The 13,059-nt window shown below is 51.0% G+C and overlaps 1 protein-coding gene across 3 annotated transcripts in view; it reads left to right on the top strand.

The window, feature by feature from the left end:
• PRRC2C (proline rich coiled-coil 2C) overlaps nucleotides 1-13,059 on the top strand; it is a 1,321,979-nt gene that overhangs the window by 78,886 nt on the left and 1,230,034 nt on the right. For 2 of the 3 annotated variants that reach the window (XM_085601697.1, XM_085601695.1), the window contains exon 4: nucleotides 11,358-11,503. In XM_085601697.1, coding sequence (XP_085457823.1) covers nucleotides 11,358-11,503 — 146 coding nt within the window. The remainder of the gene's footprint in view (nucleotides 1-11,357; nucleotides 11,504-13,059) is intronic. The other variant, XM_085601696.1, reaches the window with a different exon arrangement.

The following is a 13,059-nucleotide window of genomic DNA, read 5'->3' as shown; positions in this document are numbered from 1 at the left end:
TCTAATCTTCTGGCCAGCCTCACAAGGCTGTCTTCTTCACTGGTGGTTCCCCCAGTGATCTCTCTGGTACCAGAGTCACCTGTGTGATCTCTAGGTCCCCAGATGCTAATTCTTGTATTGAAGGGTATTGGTGCCCTCTCCTCCCTAGGGGATAGTATGGGGGAGTTATTATCCACCTCCTCTTCTTCCCCTTCCTCATCTGACTGGCCATCACCATGTTCACATGGGTGGTCCTTAGCATACTCAGCCAAGAGCTCCTGGAGCCCTAGTTTGGTTGGATGCAGGCCCATTGGTATATTTTTAAGTTTGCATAGGGACCTCAATTCCTTGAAAGACACGTGTAAGTAAGGTGCGAGGTCGAGCTCCTCCACCAGGTCCATGTTGTTGTTTTCACTAATAACTGGATCTGAAAAACACGTTAGTTAGATTCCTCACCTTAGAATATCCCCAGGCGTCAGACTGGATCCGGAAGATTTTTCGTCAGCAATACCCCTTGCGCGTCGCTAGGCGTCGTCTGCGGCTCCGCGTCCGTCGTCGGCGTCGTGCGCCGGAATGACGTCGTCGGAGTACTTAGACGCCGCCCTCACGCGCTGACGTCAGTTCTTCTTTTTTTCCGCGCCAGTAAGCGCAGATCCGGGAGAGCTACCCCTTTAGTCAATTTTTGACTAGTTTTTTGATCCTTTTTGATCCTGTCAATCGACTCCGGTGCCGATAGGATGCCTGGTTTTAAAGCCTGTGCTGACTGTAACCGCCTGATGTCGGTTACGGACCATCGCCGCCAGTGCCTGTACTGCTTGGGCCTCGACCACGACGCGGAGTCGTGTTCCGACTGCAAGGCCCTGACCTCGAAGGCTAGACCGGAGCGGTCCCGTAAGCTTCTCGAGATCCGCCACTCGGCTCCGTGCGTCGCTCGATCCCGGTCCAGGAGGAGGTCCAAGGATCGGTCGCGGAGCCGCAGCCGACGTCACCATCGGTCGTCGGGATCCAAGTCTTCGGGTAAGTCTAAGCATTCCAAGAAGTCCAAGAGGCGAGATCGCTTTCCGGACTCCCCTCGCCGGTCGCGCGCCTCGGCCGAGGGTCAGGGTGGTTCCACCCCCGCGGCTCCGGCGGAGCCGCAGGCGCCGCGCACGTCCCCATACCCTCTGGTCCCTGGGACTGACGCGACGCCGGCGGAAGTCAGTGCCTTCCTCTCGGCCATGAGGAACCTGGCTCCGCCGTCGGCGCCCGCTGGTGCGCCTTCGGGCCCCGCGGACCCGACTGGGCTGCCTTGCCTGCCGGTGGCTCCGGCGCCGTTGACGGCTCCGGCCTCGGCGCCGCAAGCGCCCGAGGGACCCGTTCTCGAGTCCCCGTCGACCTCGTCACGCCTCCTCCGCCGGCGTCGACACCGGTACCACCCCCGACGTCGACTCCGCTCGACGTCGTGCCCCAGTTCAGTCCCGCTCCGGGCCCGGCGCCGGTCTGGCGTCTATGGACGCCGAGATCGATGCCGCTAGAGACACATTTTGTCTACCGCCCGGCTCCGTTACTTTCTCCTCTACACCAGGAGTCGGATGATGGTGACTACTGGGAGGGATCCGAGGATCCTATGGCCGCTCAGGCCCAACTGTCCCAGGACTGGGCAGATGAACTGGGGGAGGCCAGTGGTCTGGATACCTCGCCAGACACTGGATTCATCTCTCCTCCGACTGTGGCGTCGGAGGAGGGTGCTGCTTTCTCCGTGGTGCTGCGCAAGGCGGCCGCAGCCCTTGGGCTCGAGCTACCTGCCGTGGCTGTGAGGACGAACGTCCTCACTGAGGTGCTTCAGACTGCAGCAAGCTCCACTGAGCCTCTGCTGCCGTTCAATGAGGCCCTCACTGACGTTCTACAGGGCACCTGGTCCAAGCCCTCCACAGTTCCTCCTGTGGACAGAAACGTCGCCAGGCGCCACCGCCCTGCTCCGGGCGACCCCAGTTTTCTGTCCCAACACCCTACCCCTGAGAGCCTGGTTATCCAGGCCTCCACCTCCCAATCCTCTTTCCCGACCGCCCCGCCGGACCGGGATTCCAAGAGACTAGAGCAGTTTGGCAAGAAACTGTTCTCTTCCCTTAGTTTGGGCCTGCGGTCTTTGAACACCGCTTGTCTCTTGGACCGTTATTCCTACTCTCTGGGATGCGGTGGAGGACGTGCTGCCCCTGTGTCCGGAGGAGGTCCGGACACTACTTACCCAGGCTCTGGCCGATGGGAGGGATGCCGCGCGACATGCTATAAGATGTGGGCTTGACACCACCGACTCGCTGGGTAGGGCCATTTCTACCTCAGTGGCGCTTCGACGTCACGCCTGGCTGCGGTCCACGTCATTTTCGGGTGATGTCCAGAGCTCTCTCATGGACATGCCCTTTGATGGCACTTGCCTTTTTGGCGAGAAAGCGGACAGTGCGCTGAATCGCTTTAAGGACTCCCGGGCTACGGCCAAGTCCTTGGGCCTCTCGGCCCCGCGGTCGCAAACTTCCGCCTTTCGCCCCTTTCGTGGCCAAGGAAGGGGTGCCTCACGTACGCCTAGCCACCAGCCGCAGAACCAACCTGCGCGCGGTCGCGGACGTGGTTTCCGCCGAGGCGGTTCTGGAGGACGACTAGGTCAGTCCACATCCACCCCGGCAGCATCCGCCTCAAAACCTTCCTAGTCCGAGCTTTCAGGCCCATTCCACGCCAGTGGGCGGCAGAGTTCGCCATCACCTGCTCCACTGGCGGTCCATCACATCGGACAGGTGGGTGCTGCAAATCGTCCGAAGGGGCTACTCCCTCCCCTTCGAGACGACCCCTCCAGCCATGCCGCCGCAGCACCACCGTATCTTGGGGGATCATTTGAATCTTCTCCACGAGGAAGTTTCGGCCCTCTTGGCAAAGGGGGCCGTCGAGCGCGTTCCGAGTCCAGAAGTAGGTCGTGGTTGTTATTCCCACTACTTTCTGGTTCCCAAGAAGGGCAAAGGGGGCCTACGCCCTATCTTGGACCTCCGGAACGTCAATGCCTTCCTCCGGAAGGAAAGGTTCAAGATGTTGACTTTGGCTCAGGTTCTAGCTGCCCTAGACCCCGGAGACTGGATGGTGGCGTTGGACTTGCAGGACGCATATTTCCACATCCCCGTCCTGCCGGCCCACCGGCGTTACCTGCGGTTCACGGTGGGCCAAGAGCACTTTCAGTTTACCGTGCTCCCCTTCGGCCTCACCAGTGCCCCTCGGGTGTTCACGAAAGTGATGGCGGTGGTCGCAGCTCATCTGCGCAGATCAGGGGTTCCAGTCTTCCCCTATCTCGACGACTGGTTGTTGAAGGCAGGCTCGCCCCAGGCAGTCGTCTCCCACCTCCAGACTACGGCGGATCTCCTGCATTTGCTGGGGTTTTCCATCAACGTGCCGAAGTCACACCTGAGTCCCTCTCAGAAGCTCCTCTTCATCGGAGCGGTTCTCGATTCGGCGCAGTTCCGGGTCTATCCACCGGAACAGCGGGTCCGGGATATACAGGCCCTGATTCCCATCTTTCGGCCTCTATCCTGGGTTTCGGTCAGGCTGATGGCCTCCTGCATCCTACAAGTGCATCACACCAGGCGGCGCATGCGGGCTCTGCAGTGGGACCTGAAGTTTCAGTGGGCCCAGCATCACGGCAACCTGTCCGACCATGTCTTGATCTCGGAGGGCACTGCACAGCAGTTGCAGTGGTGGCTCACGGACCGCGATTGGGTCATGGGCAGAAGCCTCTCCCTTCCCCAACCGGAGCATGTCGTAGTGACGGATGCGTCCCTCCTGGGATGGGGTGGCCATATGGGAGAGGCGGAGATCAGAGGCCTCTGGTCTCCGGCGGAGTCTCGTCTCCACATCGACCTGTTGGAGTTGAGAGCGATCCGACTTGCACTGAAAGCCTTCCTTCCCTCTGTCCGGGGAAGTGTCGTGCAGGTGTTCACGGACAACACCACCGCCATGTGGTATTGCAACAAGCAGGGCGGGGTGGGGTCGTGGACCCTTTGTCAGGAGGCCCTGCGCCTCTGGACGTGGCTGGAACACCAGGGCGTCACCCTAGTGGTTCAACATCTGGCGGGCTCTCTGAACGCCAGAGCAGACTAACTCAGCCGCCAGTGCATGATGGATCACGAATGGCGTCTGAACTCCGAAGTGGCGCAAGGTCTCTTTCAGCAGTGGGGAGAGCCTTGGTTAGATCTATTCGCCACCGAAGAGAACGCGCAATGTCAGCAGTTCTGCGCGTTGGAATTTCCAAGGCGGCACTCGCTCGGCGACGCTTTTCGTCACGAGTGGAGTTGCGGTCTGTTGTACGCCTTTCCGCCTATACCACTTCTGCCCAGAGTGCTGAAGAAGATCAGGCACGACCGGGCCCAAGTCATCTTGGTGGCTCCGGATTGGGCACGAAGGTACTGGTATCCCGAGCTACTCAGTATGTTGACCGATCCTCCGATACGTCTGCCCCTTCGGGAGGATCTTCTGTCGCAGCAGCAGGGGACGGTCCTCCACCCGAACCTGTCCAGCCTCCACCTCCATGCGTGGAGATTGAGCGGCGACAGTTGATGCCATTTGACTTGCCTCCTGAAGTCTGTGATATCATTCTGGCAGCCAGGCGTCCCTCCACAAAGACGGTATACGCCTGCCGGTGGAACAAATTTGTGGCATGGTGCACAGCAAAGGCTGTGGATCCCCTTTCCGCCCCTCTTTCTGAGGTTCTCCTCTTTCTTCTTTCTTTGGCCCGGAAGGGCTCTGCCCTGGGCACCCTGAAAGGTTATCTTGCTGCCATCTCTGCCTTCTTGCGGCTTCCTGATCAGCCTTCTCTTTTCAAGTCCCCTGTGGTTACACGCTTTCTAAAAGGCATTACTCACACGTTCCCTCCTGTCCCTTTTGTAATGCCTCAGTGGGACTTGAATCTTGTTCTCACATTTCTAATGTGCGCTCCCTTTGAGCCTCTTCATAATTTTCCTCTTCGTCTGCTGACGCTTAAGACTGCTTTTCTGGTAGCCATCACCTCGGCTAGACGGGTGAGTGAGCTCCAGGCTTTATCTTCAAAGCCTCCTTTTCTGTCTGTTCATCCGGACAAGGTTGTCCTTCGGCCTCGTCCCTCCTTTCTTCCGAAAGTGGTGACTCCATTTCATCTTGGGCAGTCTGTCACCTTGCCCACCTTCTTTCCGCCTCCGCATCCTTCCAAAGAGGAAGAGAGGCTCCACCGTCTGGACCCAAAACGTGCGCTCTCCTTTTATTTGGACCGCACAAAGCAGTTTCGGGTGGACGACCAACTTTTTGTTGGATACGTGGGTGCTAAGAAGGGGAAAGCGGTGCACAAACGGACCATCTCTTGGTGGGTCGTTTTGTGCATCAAAATTTGCTACTCCTTGGCAAAAAAGGACCCTCCTGTTGGGCTGCGCGCCCACTCCACTCGGGCCACAGCGGCTACTACTGCTTTGGGACGGGGTATCCCTTTGCAGGACATCTGTCAGGCGGCGACGTGGGCTTCGCTACACACGTTTGCCAGGCATTATTGCCTTGACAGCCAAGTCCGGAGGGATGGCTTCTTTGGCCGTTCTGGCCTCCAGGACTGTCTGGTGTGATCTTGGTTCGCAGACCCACCACCGGGGATGGTATTGCTTGGGTATCCATTCTAAGGTGAGGAATCTAACTAACGTGTTTCTTTCAGATGAACAAGTTACTTACCTTCAGTAACGATGTATCTGTAAGAAACATTAGTTAGTTAGATTCCTCACTGACCCACCCATCCTCCCCGTTCTGCGAACCGACATCTAGGGTTAAGGTTATCCTTTTCAGGCCCCTAGATTTTCTTTTTGGCACCAGTGTCGGTCTTTGCATGGCTCTGCGTTCCTGGCGCGGAAAGCTATGTACAAGAACTGACGTCAGCGCGCGAGGGCGGCGTCTAAGTACTCCGCGACGACGTCATTCCGGCGCACGACGCCGACGACTGACGCGGAGCCGCAGACGACGCCTAGCGACGCGCAAGGGGTGTTGCTGACGAAAAATCTTCCGGATCCAGTCTGACGCCTGGGGATATTCTAAGGTGAGGAATCTAACTAATGTTTCTTACAGATACCTTCGGTAACGATGTAAGTAACTTGTTTGTTTGAATCATTCTAACCTGACAGTTCTAATCCTCTACCCTGACTATAGTGATTTTTATTTTTCTAAAATTCTAATGGGACTTAAGCAAGGCCCTAGCAAGACTTTTAGTAATTTTGGAAAAGACCAATCAGAATTCTAAAGGCAATTTTAAGAGTTCTGTTGTGTGATCAGATGGTAACCAAGTAGTCCAACAAATGCAAGGTTGTATCCCACCGCTGATCCACCAATGTGAGAAAGTGGCTCTGTATATACTGTTCCCAAATAGGTACAGGGTACAGAGTCCACAGTCTGCAGAGGCTTGGCAGAGGCTAAAGTTAGATATAACCTTACTCTCCAAAGTGGTAGCTTGGTCGAGCAGTAAGGCAGTATCAGAGGGCAGTGTAAAGCATTTGTTGTACACACTCAGTCAGCAAATGGTCGCACACTCTCAAGAACTGAACTCTAGGCCAATGGTTTATATATAAAAATAAAAAGGCTTGTTTTATTTTAGACCCAACAATTGGATTTAAAATGTACTTTCTCTGAATGAGAGGCTTTATATAAATACGTTTGCAATATGCAATTGACTTTTGTAAACAGTTACAAGTGGTTACATTAGGCAACACTATTTTAAACACAATAATGCATTGAGTTCAATGGAAGTTTCATGTTATTTGCCACAGATTACTTTTAGGATTACTTTTGGGATTCCAGGACTGGATCCTAGATTCAGTCCTGGGTCAGTACTTGGAATCCAGTGATAAAAGTAGACTTAATTACTGTGATTTTTAGACAATATTTTGTGATTTTAAAAGTTGACACTTAGAAAATATTTCATAGAAAACAGTCAATGATTCCCTATGGAAGAAAATTCAAGTTGCAGGTATAGTATGTTCTCGTTACTTTTGTAATCCAATACTGGGTGCCTAGACTCAGTACTGGGACCTTTTATCCAAAACAGGTAAGTAATTACGTTTTCAGATATTATACGATTTTTAAAGAATATTTAAAGATTGCAGAAATTGACACTTAAAAGAAATTTCACAGAAAAACAGTCAATGATTTCCTATGGAAGAAAATTGGGTTACTGGTAAGTACAGTTGTAAGTATTTTTCAGAGTCAGTGCTGGGCACCAAGATCCAGCACTGGGAGCTCACCTAATAGCAGGTGAGTATTTTCGTTTTCGTTACTCGGCTGATTTTTGGTGAATATTTTAAGTTTTGAAAAGTCCACACTTGGAAGAAATTTCAGAAAAAGCCAGTCAATGTTACCCTATGGAGAAAATTGAGTTATCGGTTTAAAGGTAAGTACTCAACTGGCAGAGTTAAGGTTCTGGGGATAGACTCAGGGGTCTCCCGGGGTCAGGTAGGTACAGTTAGTTCACCTCCAGCGGCACATGGGTGACAGGGTGCAGATAGTTAGGCCCAATGTAATCTATGAAAGGTAGGGGGGCCTTGGTTGGTGGCTGCTGACTAGCAGGCCGCGCGGCTGTGGGAGCTGGGCTTCTGGTCACTTACTCGGGGCAAGTGGGGAAGTAGATAGGTGTAGAGGCTTCACTGCCTGGGCGGCTGGGTGCAGGGTGCTTTTGAGCCTTCGGGCGCTCAATTGATTTCAATGGGAAATCTCCGGTTTAGAGAGACTGCAAGCTCGGGGACGAGGATTCTTCAGGTGCCGCCACCACTTCGAGAGGTAAGTTGGGTAGTTGGAGGATAGGTAGGTACCCCGGTACTGGGCACAGGGGGCTGCGGGGCGCCGGGTGCAGGGGTGCCTTTTGGTGTCGGGAAATCTTACTCTATTGATCGCGGTTGGGGGGGCACCTTGTTCTGAGGCTGCAGGCTTCTTCAGGAGCATCGAGGGAGGTCCTTGTGTGCCGGACTCGGGGTCACAGGCGCCGTGGGGTCATCCTCGTGGTCTTTGTTCACTCCGGCAGAGGCCAGGCTGGGCTGATGCAGTGTGCACTGGGTTCGCGGTTCCGGGCTGCTGCCAGGGATTAGAAGTAGATTTTGAGTAGAGCCTCTACTCATGGGAGTCCCAGGGGCTTAGAGTCAAAAGGTAGCCAGGTCCTCCGGGGTTTGTGAGGTTGCTGGCCACAAGAGATGCCGGGTTGGAGCAGGAGCAGGTTCGAGGGTCGACAGGCCGGTAGACCTGGGGGCCAAAGCAGTTTGTCTCTTCCTCTTCTTAGCAGCTGCAGGGCAGGTATTCTTTCTTCTAGCTCTTCTTCGGAATCTGGAATCTGGAATCTGGGGAAGGAAGGTTCAGGGTGCCCCTAAATACTAGATTTAGGGGCGTTACAATGGGTCCCTGTCCTGGGGTGGGTACACCCCCTATACTGCCACTCTCCTGTGGGAGGGGGGCAGTAGCCTAGTCCTGATAGGGCTTCCCATCTTCAAGTTGGCGAGAGCCCGGAGATGTGCTTCACCTCGCCTTCCCCACCTGAGGGGTGGGGTTGGCAGGCTGGCACATCCCCTGTCCTTATTTGGGGTGTCCGGTCAAGATTCCCGCCAGAGTTGGGGGTTGCAGTGGCCTGGGGAAGCTCAGAGGCGGCATGCTTTTGAAGCTTCCCCCTGCCCATCCTGGGGGAGGAGATCTAGCACCTCGCCCAGGATGTGCATTGTTGCAGACCAAGGAGAGCAGGGGCTCTCCTACCCAGGGGTCCAGCAACATGTCTGCTGTGTGGCAGCCTAGGTAGCCTCAGAACAGACGTGGATTGTAGGTTAGGTTTTAGGGGGCATCTCTAAGATGCCCTCTGGGGTGCTTGGTACATTAAATCCCACACTGGCATCAGTGTGGGTTTAATGTGCTGAGAAGTTTGATACCAAACTTCAGTCTTCAGTGTTGCCATTATGGTGCTGTGGAGTTAATGTTTCACGAGCTCTCAGCACCATGTGCTCTTAAATGGCAGCCCTGCACTTGCAGTGCCCAGGAATGGACCTGGGTACTGTAAGGGCACAGGGCTCCTGTGCCCACACCATTGTCATAGGGCACCTGGCTAGAGGGGTGGCTGATATATGCCATGGCAGTGTAGGTGATGGGCATGGCACACAGGGATGTGTGCCATGTTGACTCTTTGTTTTGTCTTGCACCGAGACACCCAGCCTGCAAGGGCTGTGTGTGTGTGTACAGGGCCTCTAAGGGTGGCACAATGAGTGCTGCAGCCCTTAGAGGCCTTCCCTAGTCACAAGGCCTAGGGTACCATTTACCAGGGGCTGACATGTGGCCAGGGTTTGCCAATTTGGGTTTTGTGTGTTTAGGGAAGGAACATAGGCCCTGGGCACCTGATTGGCAGGAGCCCAGGGCACACTCAGTCAAAGTACATTCAGCAATTCAGCAAAAAGTGGGGGCATACCATGCAAGAAAGATGGCACTTTCTCACACACCCCCCAACCGCGATCAATAGAGGGTAAGATTTCCTGACACCAAAAGGCACCCCTGCATGCGGCCCCCTGTGCCCAATCCCGGGGTGCCTACCTATTCTCCAACTACCCAACTTACCTCTTGAAGTGGTGGATGGCACCTGAAGAATCTTCGCCCCCGAGCTTGCAGTCTTTTTTCTAAACCGGAGATTTCCCATTAAAATCAATTGAGCGCCCGAAGGCTCAAAAGCACCTTGCAATTTGAAACTTCCATTGAACCCAATGCATTATTGTGTTTAAATTTGTGTTGCCTATTGCAACCACTTGTAACTTTCTACACCATTGCATATTGAAAAAGTATTTATATAAAGCATCTCGTTCTGAGAAAGTATATTTTAATACCTATTGTTGGTTCTAAAATAAAAACAAGCATATTTTTTTTATACATAAACCATAGGCCTAGAGTTCAGTTATTGAGTGTGTGCGACCATTTGCTGGCTGAGTGTGTGCAACAAATGCTTTACACTGTCCTCTGATACTGCCTTACTGCTCGACCAAGCTACCACTTTGGAGAGTAAGGTTATATCTAACTTTAGCCTCTGCCAAACCTCTGGGGACTGTGGACTTTGTACACCCTGTACTTATCTGGACACAGTATATACAGAGACACTTTCTCACACATAGGCCCTGGGCACCTAATTGGCAGGAGCCCAGGGTACACTCAGTCAAATTACATTCACCAATTCAGCTAAAAGTGGGGACATACCATGCAAGATATGGCACTTTCTCACAGACATGACAGTAAAACTGGATACTCAGGCTCTGCAGCAGCAGTCCAGAGACCTGGCTAGTTAAGTGGGTCTCACAATCTGTGCTGCAGGCACACTAGTAGCATTTAATTTACAAGCTCTAGGTAAATACAGTTTTCTTTTATAGGTACTTAAAGGTTCATTAAATGTCATTTATGGTTAGGCAAATGTTACCATGTTTTAAGCAGAGAGCACATGCACTTTAGCTGTGGTTAGCAGTGGTTAAGTGCCCAGACTCCTAAAGCAAAATAAAAAACATTCAGCAAAATTGAGCGGAGGAAGGTAAACAGTTGGAAGTGACCCTGTAGAAAGGGCCATTTTCAACAGTACCTTAGTAGAAGTGTGGTTGTAAACAGTGATTCATCCTCAGTACTGTATACTCTTACTGTTATAGAAAACAGATATGGACTGGATCTGTGCAAAGGGACATTGGACAGTTCTGATAATTGCGGAGCGGATTGGTTGTTAATAGGGTTCTCTTTGAATTTCACCTCCATGTAACAACTTGGCATTCGAAAGGCAGGTTTTCAAAAAATTCCAAAGCAGGTACATGCTTTGATTTGAGGATAATCTAGTCAATAAGTGTTACTTCAGGAGAAGTACTTCTCTCTGAATGTACTCTTTACCCTTCAAAAAAATCTGCGACACCTTTCCATGCCTGCTTTAGCGCAGATGCTTTTAACGAAGCCACAGCCATATGATTTTCTGAATGAATATTTGTAAAACGGTAGTTGACAAATGCATTTATCCCTTTTTTCCCCCTTGGACTATAGTTTGTGTACAACTACATGGGACGACGGTTTAGAAAATATCTTCATGTATCTAATAGTGACTTCCCAAATGGAGGAGCCAGTGATAAATTATATAGCAAATGTTCTATAAAAAACACCTGGTGTAGTCTGTTTTGGTTTTTTTCAGCTTGTACAGTAGTGTTCTCTCTTCCTAATTGTTCATTGTATATCTGCAACCTGTGAATGCTCCTGTGTTCAGCATACTCTATTTTTCGAATACATTTGTGATTGACATTTACTAAATAATACCAGAAAAATCAAACTCCAGTTTACATCGGGCATATACAGAATTTGGTTAATGATTTGCTTTTCCCTTCTTCTTCTAGACTGACTGAAGCACCACCTTCACCACCACCACCACCACCTCCACCATCACCACCACCGCCACCAAAACCCCTCCTCCCTGTTCCACCAGAGGTACCTGCTGTTCCTAAATCGTGGGCCAGTACCAAGCCAGGTGGGAAAGGAGATGGTAAGAGTTACTTAGCCGCTGAACCTTTTGTTTGCACATAGCGTGAACTTTGGAGCAAACAGTATGGAAATTTGTAGCACTCTTGCTCTCCAGTACTGAAAACCGGTGTTAATCTTAAATTCATCCCCCCAAAAAATCTATTTAATTTCATCCCGTGCGAGTGATTTTCCTTTAGGATGTTCCTAAACTACAGCAAAGAAATTCAATTTGGATGGCAGTATCTTGCCCATGTGTCACCCCAAAATCAATTTTGCACTTCCTGTCACAAGTGGTCAGTTTCAACCCTTTTTCATAGCATATGCTTCGCAGCTGTAAGATTTGTTATTTTTGCAGTTAGATTCATTCAGGTAAAAAAAAAAAAATCTTCTCCAACTGTATTGAGGTACCCCAGAAGAAAAATGGCTGCCAATCAACATTTATTTTTGGGCTATTTTACCATTTGAATTGTTCTACATCATCCAAAGTCTGCACCACCTAACAAGGTTTAACTCCTCCGAGGAGCTTCAATGAAAGTGAAAAATCTTGTCAGGAGATTGCCTCCATCAAAATAGAACTGTGCTGTTTAGGTGAACAATAGAATTAAAAAGCAATATTTTAACTCCTACGTGAAGATTGAATAGAGACTGCATCTACTGCATTGCTATGAGGGCGAACTGTCAACAGTTGAACACACCGGTGATAAGTTCTGTACTGCTTTGTCAGAGTTCAATCGCACTGTGTCCTTGAAGCCTTTACTTCTGTTGAAAATACCTCAACAACTGTTATTATTGGAGGGTTTCAGCTGTGAATTACTGCGAGTCACAACTGACCGAAAACAAGCTGGTCATTTTATGTCATGGCATCTGTCCAATTCGAGAGTCCTACCTTTGGAAGCAGAGGTAGCCGTAGCTATGCTTTTGCACTAATGGCATAACCTCAAACTTGGAGCAGACGGAGGTAGCACAGACACGATAGATTTTATATTCTGGCGGGTATCCAGAAATGGAACCATGATGTGAACCAACTGAGTTATGTTTTTACTTAGTTTACTGAAGCTACTCTTGCTTTCTGTGCCCAAAACCAATAGGCTGTTGAGGCCTAAGACATCGGGGGAAATAAAATCCTAGAGGCATCGGGTTGAAAATTCCAAAAGAGATCTGTGCTTTTTAATTGAAACGTATGAGAAGTGCTTTTTGGCACTGAAATGTAGCAAAAAGCGTGGTAGCAAAGACTAGGCATTCCAGATAAATGTCAAAAATGGTGATTGAGCTTAGAAATCGAAACTGCCTTTGATAACCGTCCTGAACTCGTGCCTGATGCAAAAACAAGTGTGCAAATGCTTTCTACCCAAGCAAAAATTATGTTGACTCTTTTTCTGCCGTTATTGGTGTTCCAACTTGAGGCAAAAGACTCTTGCTACTTCAAACATTGAGCCACTCATGACACAATTGCCGCTATTAATCTATATTTGCAACTGTACTTTACTAGCGGATTAAATGCCAGTGACCCTCCAAGAAGTCTGTCTGCCCAGCATTTAGGAACTCCCCAGTCCTTATTTGCTGTGATGATCTGAAAAA

Source organism: Triturus cristatus, chromosome 4_2 (genome assembly GCF_964204655.1).
Source record: "Triturus cristatus chromosome 4_2, aTriCri1.1, whole genome shotgun sequence".
NCBI classification, from domain to species: domain Eukaryota; kingdom Metazoa; phylum Chordata; class Amphibia; order Caudata; family Salamandridae; genus Triturus; species Triturus cristatus.
Note: the sequence above shows the minus strand (reverse complement) of the source record. Positions and strands in the feature narration are given on the sequence as shown.